General features: G+C 55.2%; 1 protein-coding gene across 4 annotated transcripts in view; it reads right to left on the bottom strand.

The window, feature by feature from the left end:
* Positions 1–2,537: 2,537 nt before the first annotated feature.
* Positions 2,538–18,995, bottom strand: part of PAK4 (p21 (RAC1) activated kinase 4) — an 89,655-nt gene continuing 73,197 nt past the window's right edge. For all 4 annotated transcript variants that reach the window (XM_084612768.1, XM_084612770.1, XM_084612769.1 and 1 more), the window contains exons 3-9: positions 15,546–16,241; positions 13,828–14,310; positions 12,487–12,620; positions 10,635–10,761; positions 6,700–6,825; positions 4,643–4,777; positions 2,538–3,027 (exon numbers count right to left, since the gene is read on the bottom strand). In XM_084612768.1, the coding sequence (XP_084468894.1) occupies positions 2,872–3,027; positions 4,643–4,777; positions 6,700–6,825; positions 10,635–10,761; positions 12,487–12,620; positions 13,828–14,310; positions 15,546–16,241 (1,857 nt within the window). In that variant the 3' untranslated portion in view covers positions 2,538–2,871. The remainder of the gene's footprint in view (positions 3,028–4,642; positions 4,778–6,699; positions 6,826–10,634; positions 10,762–12,486; positions 12,621–13,827; positions 14,311–15,545; positions 16,242–18,995) is intronic.

Here is an 18,995-nt window from a genome sequence, read left to right as displayed (position 1 = left end):
GAATTCAGAGCCGGCTGATGTGGTTTATGTCAGAACAGAACACGGGCGTGAGAAGCTGCAAGGCCAGGTGTACTGTACAGCACGGGACAGTCTCACACCCACAGGCTTTGCTGCAATTTAAGCGGGCTGAGAAACGGCAGAAGGTTAAATAATGATGTGTCAAGAGCTGAGAAAAACTGCAGGAGCCCAGCCAGGAGTTAGACAAAGGGCTCGGGCTGAGAAGGGAGGGCCTAGGTACAGCACAGTGCCCGAGGGGCTGTACTGAACAAGACCCACCCCCACACCGTAAACACGTCTGGGTGTAGCGCTGGGTTTGGGTGACAGAGAGCTTTGCATCATGGTCAATCGTGGGTGGCTATGAATACACACATCCTGGTCATGCTGTCGGGCACTTCAAGGGTGTTTTAGTGATCTAGTTTATGTTTAAAAACGCTAAGGCTAAGGCCTAATAGAAAAAGAGCATGAAACAGACCTTCCCGGTCACCCTACACAGCCATAACATGTCACGAATTCGGACAACTGAGCACGCAGCACTGGCTCAATCCTGCTCTCCCTAAAATCCCCGGTAAGACACTGGATCAGTAAGAGCAGAATTCAGCCAGCGTGGAGTGCTCTAGAAGATCTTACGCATTAGCCAACTTTCAACAGGCCTGTGGCTGGCTCCTAACTGGACCGACTTCTGCTCTGCCCATCGCTTGCACCCCAGTGGAGCCAATTCCCGATTGCCACCCAGGGAAGAGTTAGGTCCAGCACATAAAAAAACCTAACTGGACCCAGTTTCCGCCCCCCTTGCCCCTGTCAGTCTCTAGTGCCCTGTAGTTCTCTCTGTTGTAACAAGAAGCACGACTGATGTGCAGTTCTGCAGACAAGAATCCGGTGGCCAGGCAAACCAGATAAAATAACCGCAAACAATCCCCTTGTGTCTGTAACCAGCCCACTCCTGCTGCACGAGGGGGGCTCCCGCAGAGAAGTAAAAAGGCAGCGAACTCTAACTGAAGTAGCTAAAAGCATGTAAAGAAAGACCATCCCTGTGCCCCTCCCACGCCCCAGAAAGCATGCAGGGGAGGTTGTGTGGTACAGCATGCATGTTCATTGCACGGCGCAAAGGGGGGGAGGAATCCTCCTCCAAATGGCTCAGTTTCTGCATGCGGGACCCTCCCCGAGCAGCCCCTCCCTGGCAGGATAAAAAGTAGAAGCAACAAAACGTTGGCCCAGTTCGGGGCAATTCTTCCTTTGGACCCGTGTTATAGCACCGACCTCCCCCGATCGCAGAGCGGGCTGCTTTGCGGACGCAGCTGCCAGCCTTGGACAGAAGAGTCTCTCTCAGGGGTAGGGAATCCGCCCCCCTTTCCTGGCTGGCATCAGAGATCACAGCTCAGTCCAGCCCCTGAGCTCCGAGAGGAGGCCACCCCCCGACCGGTGCTGAGCTCCCTTCCCACACCCACGACCAGACCCTGTCACCTCCTCCCTACGCTGAACTGGGCCCATGGGCTGCGCAGAGGGGGAAGATCCTGCCGGGGAAGGGGAGTCCCCTCTGGCAGGATCTCTCACAGATGATCCAACAAGCCCCTAAGCCTAGACAACACCAGAGAGCTTCAGCGTCCCTGCTCCCCCGTAGGCCACTGGGGCCTTTATTCCTCTGACCCCATAGGCTGCCCAAAACTGAAGACAACAGGCCAGGAGCCTTGGGAACCTCCCTCCCCGACACGCACCTGTCCCCCTGTTATGGTACAGCAGCCCTGCACTGCAGGGACTCCAGGTATCCCAGCATGCAAGGCTGCACAGATCAAGAAGCGGCACTGCATGCTGGGATACCAGAGTCTCTCCCCCCTAAGTCTTCTGCATTCTAGCCGCAGGGGGCTGGAGTGGATTGCGTTTTGGAGCCCCCGGGGGACGGGTGAGCCAGGCACTTTGGGCGACTTGGATGCAAAGGAACCTGTGAAGCAAAGAGGCCAGGTCTCTGCTCACCCAATCCCGAAGACTGAGCAGCAGCACATGTCTAGACAACACAGAACGAGCACGGGGGCAGCATCAACAGGCTTTAGGTTCCTGCGCAGGACGGTGTGGTGGAGATCCCAATCCTAGCAGGCAGAGGGGCTGGGCTGATCTCAGCAGTCACGCAGCGGGGGTGGAGCTGGCAGGGGGAGATCTGGGTTGTCAACAACCCAGCAACAGGAGTCGTTTGCTGCGCCTGGAGGCAGCTGCTCCTGCCAGGAGGACCCAGGTGCTGGGGAGGATGCCCTGCCGTTGGCTGCCACCCTACCGAAAAAACCCGAATGCTCCGGAGCTAAACAAAACTGCTCCTACCTACTCCGACTGCTCCTGTCCCGGCCCGGGGAAGACTGAGCCCGCAGCCACAGAGGAACAGGCAAAGCTGCTTCTAGACGTGGCTGGAAGTTCCAGTGTTGAGTTGCTTAGTGTCTGTCGCTCCCGGCCCCGCCTTGTCTGTGTGTGTGTGTAAAAACTACCATTTTGATCAGAAATTTTAAAGTCATTAAACCCCCCCGCCCCAGCTGGCCCCCCCCACCCCCCTCCCGACTCAGCAGTATGGTGCGACAGGCAGGAGAACTCCTGCCGGTCATCACAGTAGTGGCACGGTTGTAAATCCAGTTAGCGGAACCGCTGGCCCCGCAGCGGATGGGACGCCGCCGGGAACCCGGAGGGACCGAGAGAGCCGAACGCTCCTGCTGCTGATCTGGCTGTTGGGAGCCGCCGTCCCTGCCGCGGCGGCCAAAGGGAACGGCAGCAGCGCCCTGGAGAACGGAGGGCCAGGGGACGAGGCAGGGACGTGGCTGCTTCGGGTGGCCGCATGGGGAGCGGTTAGACGGCGTGTGCGTCCCTCTCTCTCTCTCTTTCGTGCAGCCGGCACTCTCATCTCATCCGGTTCTGCCGCATGAGCGGCACGATGCTGGAGGGAGGCCCAGCCTTCGCCAGGAAGGGGTGTTTCAAGAGTTCGCTGGCGGAGGCTCGCTGGACCGGGTCTCTCACCAGCAAGCGGTCCAGGAATCCTTTGAGGGAAGGAGAAACCTGCAGAGGAGGAGGAGGAAGGCGCAGCCATGAGTCAGGGGCTGAGAAGAGTGAGTGCCACTGGGAACTAGAGAAGCCACTGCCGGAGGAGCATGACAACAGCCCTAGGCTCCCCTGAGTCGGCCACCCACCCGGATCCTGCAGCAGGCAGGAACTGGATGGTCTGGAGGTGGGGAAGGGAAGGAGGGGGAGCTATGGACTGGCACAACCTCCATCCACCGGGCATAGAGGAAAAGCAGTGAGAGAGAAGTCTTTTGAGCTCGCCCCATTTCACCCCAGGCCTTAAGTGCCAAGTCATCTGGCCTCTGAAGTCAGACGAGGAACAGGGCGGTTGGCAATGAGTCACAGATAACACGTTACAGATCCTGGAAGACACCTCCCTATCCCCAGAGCAATCCATCCCCAGACATCAAACCTGTTTGCATGCGAGGCCCCCCCGCCGCCCACGCACCCAGAGACCCATGCTAACATGTGACTCCTCTCTGAGGGTTTTATACCATCTGTGCGCTCCCCCCACCCCCACCCCCAGAGGGGGCCGGAGGACACGGAGGCAGGGTTCCCTGGTGGAGACCAGAACGCAGAAAGCTTTTGGCCTCGGCTCGCCTGGGCACAGCGCTCTCCCCCGGGCCAGAAGCGAGTCTGTAAAAGGGGTGGTTGCTGTTAACTCCTCGCTCGGTGCAAAAGCCGCACAATCACTGTGAGAAAGTGGAGGTTGTGTGGTTCAGCATGCTGAAAACTACAGGTCGCAAAAGCCCGTTGAGCTCAGCCCCCGACTGTGGTCACGACCAAGGGAAGCCCTTCAGCAGAAGATCACGTACTAACGGCTCCCTTGTGTGCGTGCAAGAAGTCCCTGCTTCAAAGAGCTCAGAATGGATAATGGGTGGGAGGGGAAACTGAAGCACAACGCGGCAATGGCTCACCCATGCACTCACTTGGAGAGCCAACAGCAGGCGTGCGAGCGCACACGTACACGTACACAACATATATGGACAACTCATGTCCGAGTTGCATATTCTCTCTCGCAATGCAGACAAAGGGTTTTAAAAGCTACATGTCTGCAGGTCCTGCCATTATCCTGTTCCACACCTACCCCGCACTGACAGCTTCATGAAATCTAACAGGGAGGGAAGGGACTTGCCCAGGGCCATTTGGCAGGGCAGTGGCAGAGCTGGGAATCGGCCTCAGAAGTCCTGCGTTCCACTCCTGTGCTCTGTCCACTCAGTTCTGCTGCCTCCCTTAGGCTCTCGACAATCTCACCCAGGGCGCATACGAACATGGGACTGGACCTACATCCATGTCTCATTCCCGGACTTGAGAGAGTCACCGTGAAACATCAACATCCTCAGGGCTGTTGTGTATGGAACGTCCCACCCCAATGAGTGAGTGAGCAAGTGAAAGAGAGCAAAAAAAAAAACAGATACAAAGGAACCCGGTTCACCAGGACTTCAGCTGGCTTGCTAAAGAGTTAGGAGCAGTTTGACTAGCCACCCCTAGGAAGCCTTTATGAGGGAGAACCAGGCCCATGCACTGCGGAACACATCTGTGGGTCTCCCCCATCCAGGTTCCTGACCCTACTTAACTCCGGAGAGGAGGAGATGACCCACACATTCTTTACCTTGTGCACATTTTTAAGTTTGGGGGGCAGGTTGTCCCGGATCATCTTCATTGCCTTTAAGGGGGGCTCATTAAAATAAGGGGGCTCTCCATCCACCATTTCGATCACCATCACTCCGAGGGACCAGATATCCACCTGCAAAGAGAGAAGAGATGGGCGAAAGGGAAGCGAAGGGACAGCGACTGGTGATGGAATGATGGGGGGCTGCTGTACACCCAGACCTGCCCCATTGGGCTGGGCACTACAAGATGCAGAGTGATGGACAGTCTCTGCCCCCAGAGCTGACAGCGTAAATAGACAAAGGATGGGGAGGGGAAACGGAAGCACAGAAAGGGAAGTGGCCTGCCCAGTCCAGGAATAGCTCCCAGCCCAGTCTGCTAGACAACGCTCCCTGGGCAGCACATCAGTGTCCTATTTAAAATCAGAAAGACCGGTACCTTCGCCAGAGGTGAAAAGCACCACAGGGTCTCACTGAAAGAGCGATTAGGCCACACTCCCCCAGGCAAGGCAGCCTGGAGTCTGGATCTGACCAAGACGGCAGCTGCATGTTAGAAACACCAGTCATCTGGTGTAGAAACCCAGAGCCTGGCCTGCTACACCAGATGACTGGTGTGTTTCTAAATCTGTCACCGCAGGAATCCCAAACCCCACCTCCACCAGTCTGCCCCTTGATTAGCAGGGCCGTAAGCGTGTCTAGTGCTTTATTACTACACAGACATTTCTAAAGATGCACAGGAACCAGGAACGAATGCCATGAATTGAAAGCAAGCAGGTGAGTCTTCCAAAGAAAGGGACCAAATTCTGCGTTCGCACCTTAGAGTAAAACACTTTCCTTTTTAGGACGCAAATGCACTTCTGGCTAGTTTGCCTTTATACACAGTGCCACCCAGTGGCCTTTGTTGCTACAGACGTGCCAGAAGCAGACGTGAACAGTCAAACGGATTTCACTGCTACGGGAATAACTGGCCACCAGACAGGAAGCCTCTGCAGGGTTTGTCCTGCCTTGGAAAAGTGAGAGAGTTTCTGGCAGGTTGAGTCAGCACATCGGATTTAACTTCGCCTTACGTGATCAGCTTTTCCTAGTCAAGAGAAGCCCCCGGGGTTTGGGAGCACGGAGAGAAAAAACACACCCATCCACCCTCCCTTTAGGGTATAACCGTCAATTTCACTGCACACACACACAAACCAAGGGAAACCATTTCCACAGATAATTGAAATTTACAGGCAGGCATGAACGTAGGAGAGAGTTTGGTTTAAGGCTATTTACTTTGCCGATTTTGACAGGTGATGCTGACAATTTGCAGGTTAATAGCTACAAAGCTTTTAACTTTTCAAATCTGAACCTCTACAGTCATTAAATAATTAATTGTCCCCCTCCCCCCCCCCTTTTCTGAACCTCTCCCACAACTGTGAACCTTTAGGTCTACAAAAATTGGGGGAAAAAGCACACAAACGGCAATCATCATCAAAATTATAGAGCAAGACCAACCGAATTCTGCCCCACGGGCGACCCAGTGACCCACCAGCATCCTCACGGGGCTGCTGATCCAAGGACCAGTTAGCGTCAGTGGGATGTGGACAGGCTCCTACCAGCTCATTCCACACGAGGTGCTGGGAACTTGCTCCCCTACCCCGCGGCCTAGGAAGCTAAAGGCTGCATCCACCTTTCCATCCTGCAGCCTCTAGGGTTTCGCATTGCTGGGGTTTTACCATCTATTCATCTCCCTGCAGGGTCAAAAGGTGGATCGGAGCGCTCATGGCTGTGTTGAGGCCCCTGTTTGTATCCCCAATTGGGGGGTGGGGGGGCAGGAGAGAGAGAAGCATGGGGTGCCAGGTTATTACCCAGGCACTAAACTAGGGATCGCCCAGGCCCTGACACTCCATCATTTCCCTGACACTTCGTTTCCCTGACACTCCCATCATTTCCATTTCCCATCGCTACCCTCCCAGCTCCCTTCTCTAGCAGCGGCCTCCCTTAGCCCTCAATGAGCCTTCTCAGGAAGGGGCCAGGATGAACTTCCCCCATGGATTCTGGGGCCCTGCCCCTCTAACCTTACCTCTGGTCCATAAGGTAGTCGGGAGATGAGCTCTGGTGCCATCCAGTAGGGGGTTCCCACCAGCGACTTCCGCCGTGGGACCTCTTTGTTCACTTGCGCGCAAAACCCAAAATCAGAGAGCTTCACCTAGGGAGAGAGGAAAGGAAGAGGGTTAGCACAGGGAAAACTGCTGGCAGCCGCTATACCAGCCTGCCACACCACAGCCAGCAATCCCTGATCCCCAGCAAGAAAGAGGGACCAAAAATGCAATTGAAGTGATAACCATTAAGAAGCCACGCAGATGAATATAAAGTTTAATTCTAAAAATTGTCTAAGCTGCTCAACATTCCTGTGATCAACTCTGGTTTGCAAAGTTGTTTAGTTTTTAAGTACACAATTCCTCCCCAGCCTCCACCCGCTGTGATCTCAGTCTCCAAAGGACAAGACTTACATTTCTGAGTATGGGGATTGTAAAAGTCTCACAGGAGTTTATCAGTGTAAACAAAACACCCCTGTTCACATCGGCATAACCCCAAAATGGCTCAGATTCAAAAGTAAGCTTGGCAGGCAATTAATCCATTATAGCCAGGGTATAATAGGTCTGGGCCTTCTGGATGAAAGGGATGGAGGGGGGGGAAGAGACACAGGGAATTATTGAGATTTCAAAACCCACTATTGAACGGCATCTGTTGGGCCTAGATGGCAAACACCCTGGGAAATGAGGCGGATTTGCACAGTCAGACGGAAAATGGAGCCAAAGGAAAGATCAATCAGACTTTTCTTATTTAAAGCACGCCAAATGCAAATCTGCACGAGGGACTGAAGCCGCTTCCATATGATTCGCTTGTGAGGAAGTCAGATTTGTATCCAAAGGGGTGCCTGGTGAATCGAATGGACTGCCCAGAGAGGCATGGATAGGCCAAGACTCATGCCATATTGAAATAGAGACTGCTTTGTTTCATTACACAATCATTTCTAGCTCTCGTGGATTGGGTTAGGTTCTGAAGGAAGGGTGAACTTAAGACTTGTAACCAGGCTGTTAAGACCTAGGACAGAGCCTGGCTCTAGGGGCTTAGAATCATGAGCCACTGAAGGGAAAAAGAGCCAATTACTTTGGTCCTGGTAGGACATTAAAAAGATGAACAATTTTAAAATGGAACTGTTATTTAAAGAGAAAAACATGGATATTCCATTACCAGTCGGACATTTAGCTCACATTTCTACCACCCTCTGAAGATGTAAATTTGAAAAAAAAAAAAAAAGAGCTTTTTTGTTCTGCTTTAAAGGGGACACAATCAGCTTACACTAGCCGAAGGGTTTTTTTAACCTACTTTTTACAACCACTTATAAAAGGATGGTAACTGAACCAGATTAGAGAAAAAACTGCTTTCCCCCCCACCCCACATTTGTTTGCAGGGCCCAGTCACTTTCATGGTTTCCCCTGCACAGCCCGCTCCCCTCGTCTTCCACACACAAAGGAAAAAGCATATTCTACATCAATAGGAATGGAGGTTGTAAAAAAAACCAAAACAGAATTTGGAGAAATCCAGACCCTTGAGCGACGGAGTTATACCGACCTAACCCCCAGTGTAGACAGTGCTGTGATGACAGGAGACATAGCTACTGCCTCTCGGGGAGGCGACTTAACCACAGTGACGGGAGAAGGTCTCCTGTCGGTGTAGCAGTGGAGGGGAGCCAAGCCCCTAGTGACGACAGGACAGCGTGGAGTTCTCACACGAGTTAGCACATTGATATGGGCTTGTCTGCACTCTAACCATCACTACCCCTGAGCCGCCGCAGTCTAGCTAGTTCTAGTGAGCGTGGCTAGACCGCGTAACACCGTTCCAGCGACGCACAGCGATGGGATTGGCAGCGGAGTTGTTCTCGGGTGAGCTGCTGCATCTCCCCGCCATTATTCCCCCTTGAAACTCCAGTGTCTGCACCGCTCCGGCACGAACCACCCCCCTCTGACGGGCCAGCTTACAGCACCACTTAACCCAAGCTAGAGATTTTTGGGAGTCAGGTTCAGGGCAACGCTCAAGTTGTGCCTCATGCTAGCACAGCAGTGGAGGGAGCCACAGCCAATGGCAAGAACCCTGGGATGGTGTCCCTGATGAGGCCACGCACACCTGGTGGCTGAGCTTTGTGACTTTGTCCTCACCCACAACTATTTCACATTTGGGGACAACTTCTACCTTCAAGTCAGCGGCACTGCTATGGGTACCCGCATGGCCCCACAGTAGGCCAACATTTTTATGGCAGGACTTAGAACAACGCTTCCTCGGCTCTTGTTCCCTAGTGCCCCTCCTCTACTTGTGCAACACTGATGACCTCTTCTCGTGGGTCCAGAGGATGAAGGAGACCCTTGAGGAATTCCACCGGGGTTTCAACAACTTCCACCCCACTATCAACCTCAGTCTGGACCAGTCCACTCAAGAGAGCCACTTCCTGGACACTACCGTGCAAATAAATGATTGTCACATAACCACCACCCTATACCGGAAACCTACTAACCGTTATACTTATCTACATCCCTCCAGCTTCCATCCAGGACACATCACGCGATCTGTTGTCTACAGCCAAGCCCTAAGTTACGACCGCATTTGCTCCAATCCCTCAGAGAGAGACGAACACTTACAAGATCTTTGTCAAGCATTCTTAAAACTACAATACCCACCTGGGGAAGTGAGGAAACAAATTGACATAGCGAGACGGGTACCAGAAGTCACCTACAACAGGACAGGCTCAACAGACCACCACTGGCCATCATGTACAGCCCCCAGCTAAAACCTCTCCAGCACATCATCAACGATCTACAACCTATCCTGGAAAACGAACCCTCACTCTCAGACCTTGGGAGACCGGCCAGTCCTCGCTTACAGACAGCCCCCCAACCTGAAGCGAATACTCACCAGCAACTACACACCACAGAAACACTAACCCAGGAACCAATCCCTGTAACAAACCCCATTGCCCATTCTGTCCCCATATCTACTCTAGAGACACTATCAGATGACCCAACCACATCAGCCACACCATCAGAGGCTCATTCACCTGCATGTCTACTACTGTGATATATGCCATCACGTGCCAGCAATGCCCCTCTGCTATGTACATTGGCCAAACCGGACAGTCTCTATGCAAAAGAATAAATGGACACAAATCAGATGTCAGGAATGGTAACATACAACAGCCAGCAGGAGAACACTTCCATCTCCCTGGACGCTCTAGAACAGATTTAAAAGAAGCCATCCTTCAACAACAAACTTCAAAACCAGACCTCAAAGAGACACTGCAGAGCTACAGTTCATTTGCAAATTTAACACCATTCATTTGGGCTTGAATAGGGACTGGGAGTGGCTGGCTAACTACAAAAGCAATTTTCCCTCTCTTGGTATGGACACCTCCTCATCAACTATTGGGAGTGGACCACATCCACCCTGATTGAATTGGCCCTGTCCACACTGGTTCTCCACCTGTAATTAGGGTGACTACATGTCCTGATTTTATAGGGACAGTCCCAATATTTGGGGCTTTGTCTTATATAGGCTCCTATCACCCCCCACCCCAGTCCCGATTTTTCACACTTGCTGTCTGGTCACCCTACTTGTAATGTAACTCCCTTCTCTTCACGTATCAGTATATTTATGCCCGCATCTGTCATTTTTAATCCACGCATCTGAAGAAGTGGGCTTTTCACCCACAAAAGCTCATGCCCAAATAAATCGGTTAGTCTTTAAGGTGCCACCGGACTCCTTGTTATCTTTACGCAGCGATTTATCGGATGCGGAGATATCAAAATGCGCCCTCTAGGTGTCGCTGTCCCCACAGGAGAGGGCACAGCCGGTTCACCCAGCCCCATGCGGTGCAGAAATCCTCTGTTACCGCAGCCCAAGAAGGTTTATCAGCCCACAGGCCCCCACCAGACCTAAGGCAGCTGGGGGAGTCTCACTTACCTTGCCTTCATGGGTGAGCAGGATGGAGTCGCTCTTGATGTCTCGGTGAATCACCCCTTGGGCATGGAGGACAGAAAGTGCTTTCAGGACAGCCAGGCAGACGGCGGCGATCTGCTCTTCGTTCATCCTAGAAGCAGGGAGAGGTTCAGAGCACTGACAAGCAGCCCGCCTCCTCATGCTCTGCAGTAACAGGGGGAACTGCCCCGGTGTAATGCCCAGCATCAGACCGGTGGGAAGTGCTTTGCCAGCTCTCATTTCGCCTCAGACCCACCCTAGGTGGGGGAAGTATTATCACCACTTCATAGATGGGGAAAACTGAGGAAGGACTTGCTCAAGGTCACACAGAGTCTGGCAGAGCCGGGATGGAAAGCCCCAGCCTGCCTTTAGCAGATACACCCAGCTAGAATCACTATATGAACGCAGTGGGCTCGCAGAGAACTGTGGACCAACAAGGAAGACCCGCACACAATGGGTGTGTGTGTGTCAGACAGACAAGCAACTCTGAGAGCTACTCTGCAGCCCCCCTGTGGGTGGGTCCCCACCCCGCTCCTAGAACAGGATATGTCTGCACCCCCAGACTCACCTCTGGGGTACAGCTATGCTCCACACTTAACCTGGGCTCTCGCCCTACCATCTACACAGGAAGACCCCTGGTCTGGGTTTGGAGGGGTTTTAAGCCCAGCTAGCTGACCCAGCAGCATGGCTGGGAGTCAGGTCTGCTGGATTCTGTCCCCAGCTCGAGTGGGGGTTGGGGAGTCAGGATTCCTGGGTTCTGTCCCTAGATTTTAGGCTGGAACCACGCACTCTAAGGTGAGGACACCGGCTAAATCACTGGCGCCCTGATAACCCTCCAACACCCTTCCCACAATTCCTCGGAAGGAGAGACAAGTTCTCCCACAACAGACTGTGCTGAGACACCAGGAGTATTTCCCAGAGACCCATGGGCTGGATCCTCAGACAGCGCAGAGAGACAGCAACTCGGGCAAGGCTCTGCAGAGTGGCTGCTCACACGCGGGCCGTGCTGAGACCCAGGGAGTCCAGGCCAATCATCCGAGCTGATTGTGCAGTGTAGACGTAGCCTGTCTGGGAGTGCCGCTAATCTCTTTGGGTGGGTCATCCCTGCAGAGGGATATGGGTCTGCATCTCTGGGCTAGCCACACTCGGGTTAGTGCAGCCAGTCACAGGTTCCGCGCTTCCCCCGCCAGGAGCATCGCCAGGACTTCTGGGGGCACATCGCATGGGTCTCTGTGCTGCAGGAAGGTGAGCCACTCTAGGCCTCTTTCCCAGTGAATGTGTCTGTCCTGGGCGCACAGAGAGAATTGTGGGTAGGCACTGGAGGATTATCCGCGCTCGGTGGTTTAGCCTGCGTCCTCACTGCAAAGTGCACAGGTTACCAGCCTGCATGAAAGCCTCACTCGGGTCCGCATGGGCCAGCTAGCCGGGGTTTAAAGCACCACTGAACTCAGGTGAGAGGGTCGCGTGTGGGCGGGAGCGAGGGGTTGGGGCAGCACCCGAGTTAGCTCTGCGGCGGAGAGATACCCACAAATATAACCTAACCCCTCCAGCTCCCTTCTGAGCTGCCTGTTCCCAGGGCTCCCCTCTCCTGCCCTCCGGCTTGTCACACTCCTGAGCTGGAGCTACTGAGATCCACTGGCCTGGCTGCCCTGGCCTCTGCACTGCCAGGCACGGGCCTGGAGCCTGAGACACTCTCTCACCCCTTGGCATTTTTAGTGCTCCTTTTCTACCTATGACTTCCACGCCCGCTGCCGACCTCGCTTCAGAGGCTGGGATCAGAGGGGTCAGCTGGCCCAAGCGCGAGGCCCCAGGGCAGGATTTACCACCCCCATCGTACCTGGTGTGCGTTACGATATCCGTCAGAGCTCCGCCTTCGAGGAACTCCATCACCACCCACAGCTCGTCCCCCACCAGGTAGCTGTTGTACATCTCCACCACGTTCTCGTGCTGGTAGTCCCTCATAATCACCACCTGAAAAGCAGGGTGCAGAGTGGGGCATTATGGCCGGCACCGGCAGAGGAACAGGGCTGTGGGTTTTAACAGCCGGCAATGCAAACGTGGCTGCAGCCCCGTAACGTACAGAGGAAAAGCCTTTTTAGAAAGGAGGAGAAAATAAACCTGACTTGAATGTGGTTCCCTAAAAGGCAGGGTTCACCCCACCAGAAAAGCCACCCTAGGCCTAGCTAGAGATCAGCTGGGGTGGCACTCGCTCTACAAGGAGACTGCATCGCTGTGGCATTTGCCAGGTGGACAATGGAAGCCACAGAGGGAGAGGGAACAAGGAACGCTTACTGGGATGGTTGTCCCCAGAGGACTGGGCGTTGCTGGTTCGGCGACTGGGGAGGAATGAGGCTAATGGGGACCAGGAGCACCTATGTAACTGGGGAGCCTACGTCGATTTTCAGAACTGATTTCTTGCGAGTCCAGTCTCATCAACTTTCATTGGGAATTGGGAGCCCAAGGGCCGGCTCTGTGAAGGAATTTACGCACCTAAAGATGCAGATGGGCGCTGAGTGAGATTTTTCAAAATCATCTAAGCAGGTTCAGGCACCTAACTCATTCAGGTGCTTCTGAAAACCCTGCTGAACGCCTGTCTGCATCTTGAGTTGGCCAAAGACCTTTATCTTCAAGGTCCTGGGCCCAGGATATCTAGAAGACAAGACTAAAACTCTGCGATGAAGATCGCAGTCAGCAGCGACACCCCTATGGCACCATGAAAACTTTCTGCAATAAGGGTAAAGCTCATCTATCCAGGAGACGAGGCCGCTTTGGGGGCTGGTCTGAGGCTGCGGAACGAGCTCCCTCAGAAACGAAGTGCGAATTCCTTCTCCAACATATAGCAATGCACAGGTGTATGGGAAGTTCCAAAACATCCCCCCCAAATCCAGACACTTTCCACCCAGGGGACAGCATGACAGAACCAACCGAATGGACTGCTCCCCTTGGGGCATGCTCCCCTTTAGGGTTCCAAGCTTGCACCCCAATGAGTGGCGCTGACTGCACGTCCCATGCCGCCAGCGCGCTCTCTGGCCCAACGGGGACTGCGGTCCCCAGCATCCCCTGTCCGTAAGGCAGGGCTCTGAAGAAGTGGGGCTCCCACACAGGCGACTGTCTTGGAGGGGTAAGTAGCCACTCGCTCTCCCTGGAGAGGCTCACGTGTGTTAGACATGCCACCTACCTCATTAAACAGCAGCTCACGTCTTTGCTGCTTCCGCAGGTCCATTTTCTTCACAGCCACCAGCTTCCCTGTGCTCTTGACCGTGGCGATGCAGACGATGCCCGTGGAGCCTTCGCCGATTTTAATGAAGTTGTCCAGGTAGGTCCGGGGGTCGCCCGGGTCAACCACCATCTGCAGGGCGGCTCGGAACTGTTCGTGGGAGACCCGCTGGGGCTCGCGCTGTGGGGAGCGGGGCTGCTGGGACACTGTGGTGGGGGGAGGCGGTGGAAGCGGCTGGGGCTGCTGGGAATAAGATGGCTGGGGGTTTGACTGGGGGATGCGAGTTAAGTGGGGCTCTGATGCGTGCGGGGAGAGTCCCGGCTGGGGCGGCTCTGGGTTTTTGGACCTCGGCTGGCCTGGCTGGTGGACCCTGGAGGAGCTACTGCTCGCGCTTACTGGCCCATTGGACGCCATTTCCTGGGGCCTCGCAGACCTGGGTTCTGCCTGGAAGGAGGTCGGGGGGAGAAAAGAAACAGCACATCAGCAGCTGAACGTAAAACAGAGAGGCCGGGAGATGTAACATCGACCCCAGGCTCTCTGATCGCTGACTGCCTTTGCACAGAGCAAAAGCCGCTTCCCACTCCGAAATCTTCCCTACCAATAGGCTGCAGGGAGGAAGAGGAAAAAGACGTCAGGGTGGCATCCTCCCATGGGGTTACCAGAGAAGCCCTGCTGAGACTGTCTGAAGAGAGACGGCAGTGATTAGAGTTTACGGATTGCTGAATGAGAGAGACAGAGAGAAAAGAGAGAGGAGATCTGCATTGGGATGGCTGTGAGGAGAGGGAATAGGTACGAAGAAAGGAAAAAAAACAAAAAAAACCCCAGACATCCAGACAGCATCTACAGGTGTTTCTACTGGACAGGGCCTTGCGAGAGAGGCCTCAAGCATCCGTTGGCATTCCTAAGGGTGCTACCGCTGGAAGGAGAGAGCAGTGATGGTGCAGGATTGCTACGGGGAGCGCGGCTGCAGCAGGAAAGGGGCAAGAGCGCGCGGCTGCTGAAGGAGTGCGCAGCGCGGGAGAGCTACCGAGAACGCAGCGGGTGTAGAGGAGACAGGTGCTGTTCCAGGAGACAGTGCAGGGAGCAAAGCTGCGTCCGCGGTACGGCAGTGCGAGGCTTGCTAGGAGGAGGACAGGGAGCCAATGCAGTGGTGATGCAGAGCATGCAGCTGCTGAAGGAGACCGGTCTAGCGGTGGCATCGGCTTGCTACAGGGCTCAGAGGCAGCGGCTCAGGGAACCGGTTCCTGCAGGAGGCAGCATGGGCCGCAGAGCATGCAGCTGTTAGAGAGGAACGAACCATCTTCGCTGCACACTAGAGGTTTAACGCCACGATGCACAGAAGTGTCCAGACAAGCCGGAAGGTGGCCACCAAACCATCCCGCCACCCACTCTGGCAGGCTGCCAGAAACACCCGCTTCGATAGGCCTTAAATCGATCGAGAGTGGATATACCTCATGGAAGAAGCCGCTTAGCGGAGGATTAACTTCGGAAGCAAAGCAGGAGGGGTGCTTTGCCTGGGGGGTGTGCATCTGCTCTGGGGACACTGTTGGTAGGTTGGGAGTCAACCGAGCCCGAACACGGCTCAGCCTTAGCTGCTGGATAGTCAGGAGGACTCAGTTCTTACCTAGGAGACCGAGTCCTAACCTGGATCGTGACCTGAGGGGTGGGGGAACCTTTACCTGAGAACCTGTGCCCCTGACAGGGTCAGTCTCAGCTCGTGGATACGTATTAAAAGGCCGGCCGGTCTGCTGAGCTGTCTTCATCACCCCTTCGGAGACGGGGATGTTTGGAGTCCGGATATTGGGCCCGGAGAGCGGGCGTTTGTCCCGCGGGGATTGCGGGCTTTTCTCCCCGGTGTACGTGGACTTGGGTCTCTTGTCGGAGGAGTCGTGGCGATCCCTCCTGACCACACGGTCGGCCGGCTCGCTGTAGTCCCTCTCCACCGGGTAGTCCCGCCTCCCATCCCGGTCATGGGCTCTGGGCCTGCCCTCCTTAGCAGGCTTGTGGTACTCAGGAGGGGGCGGCCTGCCACCAGAGTGCTTGGTGGATTTGCCGCTGGGCTCCTGCCCTCGGGGTTGCTGTGGGTGGGCCCGGGTCTCCTCCCTGTCCCGTTTCCTCTCCCTGTCCCGATCCAGCTCGTTCCTGGCTTCGTGGCGACTCCTCTCCTTGTGGTCCTTATTCCTGTCCTCGAGGGGCCGGGCTTTGGCCGGCCCCTCGTTGAGGCCGTTCTCATGGAAGAGCTGGTCACGGCGGGGCTGGAAGGGGGGACTGTCCCGGCGCAGCGAGTTGGAGCGGGACACCGACATGTTCTCAAACTCATCCAGCAGCCAGGTCAGGGAGCCGTCCTTGGCGGTTTTGTTTCCCCGCACGATGGTCTTCACGCAGGACATGGGATGGGGGGGGGGGAAAAAAAAAACAAACACAGACACACAGAAAAGAAAAAAAAAGGAAAATGAAACGACTGGTGGTGAACATGACACGCGCATGGTGGCAGCTACACGGCTCAACTGCGAGACACACCAACAGGGACAAACGAGGGGCAGGTTCTTAACGTCTACCAGTTCAAGCACACGCCTCCACGCACCCTCAACCTGCACAGCCTCCAGTCCTATCCCCCTGGCCTCTCTGCTATGCCAGCAAAGGCACTGCTCATGGGCATGGTGCCTGCTATGGCCTGAGAGGAGATCCCCACCAGCTCATCTCAGACAGGAGTCACCGCAGAGCTCGCTGCTAACCCGGGACAGATCTGAGCCTGCCTCTGAGCCAGTCAGCCGCTAGGCTGGGGGATTTTACATCCTTCCTTGCAACGATGACTGCTGTCTTTTCTCTGCAGGTTAGAAAAGCCTGAGGAGTTTAACACTCCCAACCCCACCTCCAATGAGAACGTGTTTTATCTAAATGCCGTGATCTCTGCCCATTTATGCAGGACGTGACTTTTCCCCACCTCCACCTGTGTCTGATGATGGCTCAGTCCTCCCGGTCTCACCTGGCTGCCCTGCCTTACCAACTCCAGCCAGGCGAGGCAGACGCTTCGCATGGGCTGCAGGTTTCTGTGCACCCCACAGTTACGAAACAGAAGGCCTTGCTCGCCTGTCTGATCACGCAGGGACACGCAGCAATTACAAAACCGCAACCCGTGCCTCGGCCCAATCTGAGCGGGTTTGTAGTTTGCTGACAAAACGAACTGGCCGGTGCACATCGAAAATGTCGCCACAACCACCCGCAGACCCCACGTAACTCAGGACAAGTGACATTTGGTTGAGCCGCCCTAGGGCGGAGCAGATCGGGCCTGGAGGCAGAGCTGTGCGTGAGCCCCGGGCTGAAAGAGCAGATGGTGCCATAGGTCTGGCTCGAGGTGCAGCAAGCAGAGGCGTACGTGACAGCAGGCTTGTGGGAGGTAGCAGGTCAGAGCCCCGACCTTCTACAGCAGAAAGGATAAAAGATCCCTGGATCCGTCAGCAATTTGTGGCCGGGGCTGTAGATACTTCTGCATGAGGTGTCTAGCACAACCCGGCCCTGGGCAGGTGCAAGTACAACCGAACCTTCGGTCATCCCAAACAAAACCACCCCGCTCGTGGCTACAGCAGGGGGACCCGTCATGGCCCCGCCAGGAAGCTAGTTAGGGAAAGAAAGAGGGCGGAGGCGAGAGAAACTCCACCCATGCGGCCAAAGAGGCGAGCAGGGTCTGTAATAGAGACAGCCTTCATACAACTGCCAGTCGCGTCCAAGCTCAGGTCAGAACCATCTCCACAACGGCTCATCTGGTGCCCGAATCCCATGTGCAGCGTCGAGGGCTTGCAATCAGCAGCGGCTACCGTGCGGGAGAAGAGCTGAAGCGGAATGCAGAAGCCGGAGCAAAGCAGTTGCATCTCTGCTCGTTACTTGCAGTTGCTTTCAGGTCCCCCAGCCTGGCGTGCCGAGAGGGTGGCGCAGTTTGTGGCTACGGCAGGGGCCTCAAGTCAGGACCCCTGGGTTCTGCTCAAAGCCGCGGCGTGCCCCGTGCAAGAGAGCTGGTGTCTAGAGGATGGCGATCCTCTCACCTTGTTAAAGAGGGGGCGCTATGAAGCTATTTGCACAGCCCTGGATGACCCTCAGAGGGAAGGGGGTAGAGGAATGCGAAGAATTGCTACTACAGGCCAGAAGCAGAGTCACTTTGGACTGTAGTCACCAGACGCCCCCACGGCCAGAATTCTTGGGATCACAGATTATAAAGCCTCCTGGCAATTGAGTTTTAAGCCACTTGGCAGAGAGCCAAGCCTCGCCCCTCCCTCCCGTTGCTGGTTTACACTTCTTCACTCTCCTGCATCCCAGGGAGCACAAAACACCTCCACCGCCAACACCCTGGGCTGCCCTGTGCCAAGCTGTTCTCCCTCCTTTGCAAAGCTCCAGCTCAGCCTTCTCTCTGCCCATCTCCAACTCTGCTTACCTACAGGCAGCTGCTTCACCAGCCCCATGCAGCCCAACCCCTCGCCACAAGAGTTTTCCTCCTTGCAGCAGCAGCTACCAAGAGCAGCCTTCCTGTATCTCTCCGCCCCATCTGAAATCTCAGCTAAGGACACAACTCCTTTCTCCCTGGCCTATGCCCCTGTTTCCCCCACCCCATCTCTGTACTGCACGAAACCCTGCATGCATGCAGGAAGACACGCTGCACGACACAGGGCCTCAAGGCTGCGGGGCAAGACTCCCAGCGAGGTCAAGGACCCTTCTACCAGAGGAATCCCCAACTCGTTAGGGAAGATCCGAGGGCCGCTTCGCCTCAGGGCTGGAGCCCCAGCAGGCTTGGGGGGATTTCATTTGAGGGCCTTGGCTCACGTCTCGGTGGAGGGGCCCTGGTTTTGCTACCAACATGCCGATTAACAAAATGTGCAGAGGGAGGGGCTCTCTCCTCCAAGGGGGGCCTGGCCGACATCCAGCTGCAGCAGGCTCTCGGCAGGACTCCATTTAAGAGAGGTAAGAGGAGGGGTGGAATAATTTAGGCCGTTTATTACTTGGCGGCCCACATCCTCCAGAGACCTGCCCGTGCCAGGGCCTCTGGGATCACTGGAAATGCACGCAGGGGCTGTTGCATTTGTAACACCCTTGTGAGCACACTTGATGCCAGTAACTCCCGGGAAAGCCTTTCAAACAGG

The sequence above is a fragment of the Lepidochelys olivacea genome, assembly GCF_965140295.1.
Source record: "Lepidochelys olivacea isolate rLepOli2 genome assembly, chromosome: 23".
Taxonomy (NCBI): Eukaryota; Metazoa; Chordata; order Testudines; family Cheloniidae; genus Lepidochelys; species Lepidochelys olivacea.
This window is presented reverse-complemented; position numbering and strand designations above follow the sequence as displayed.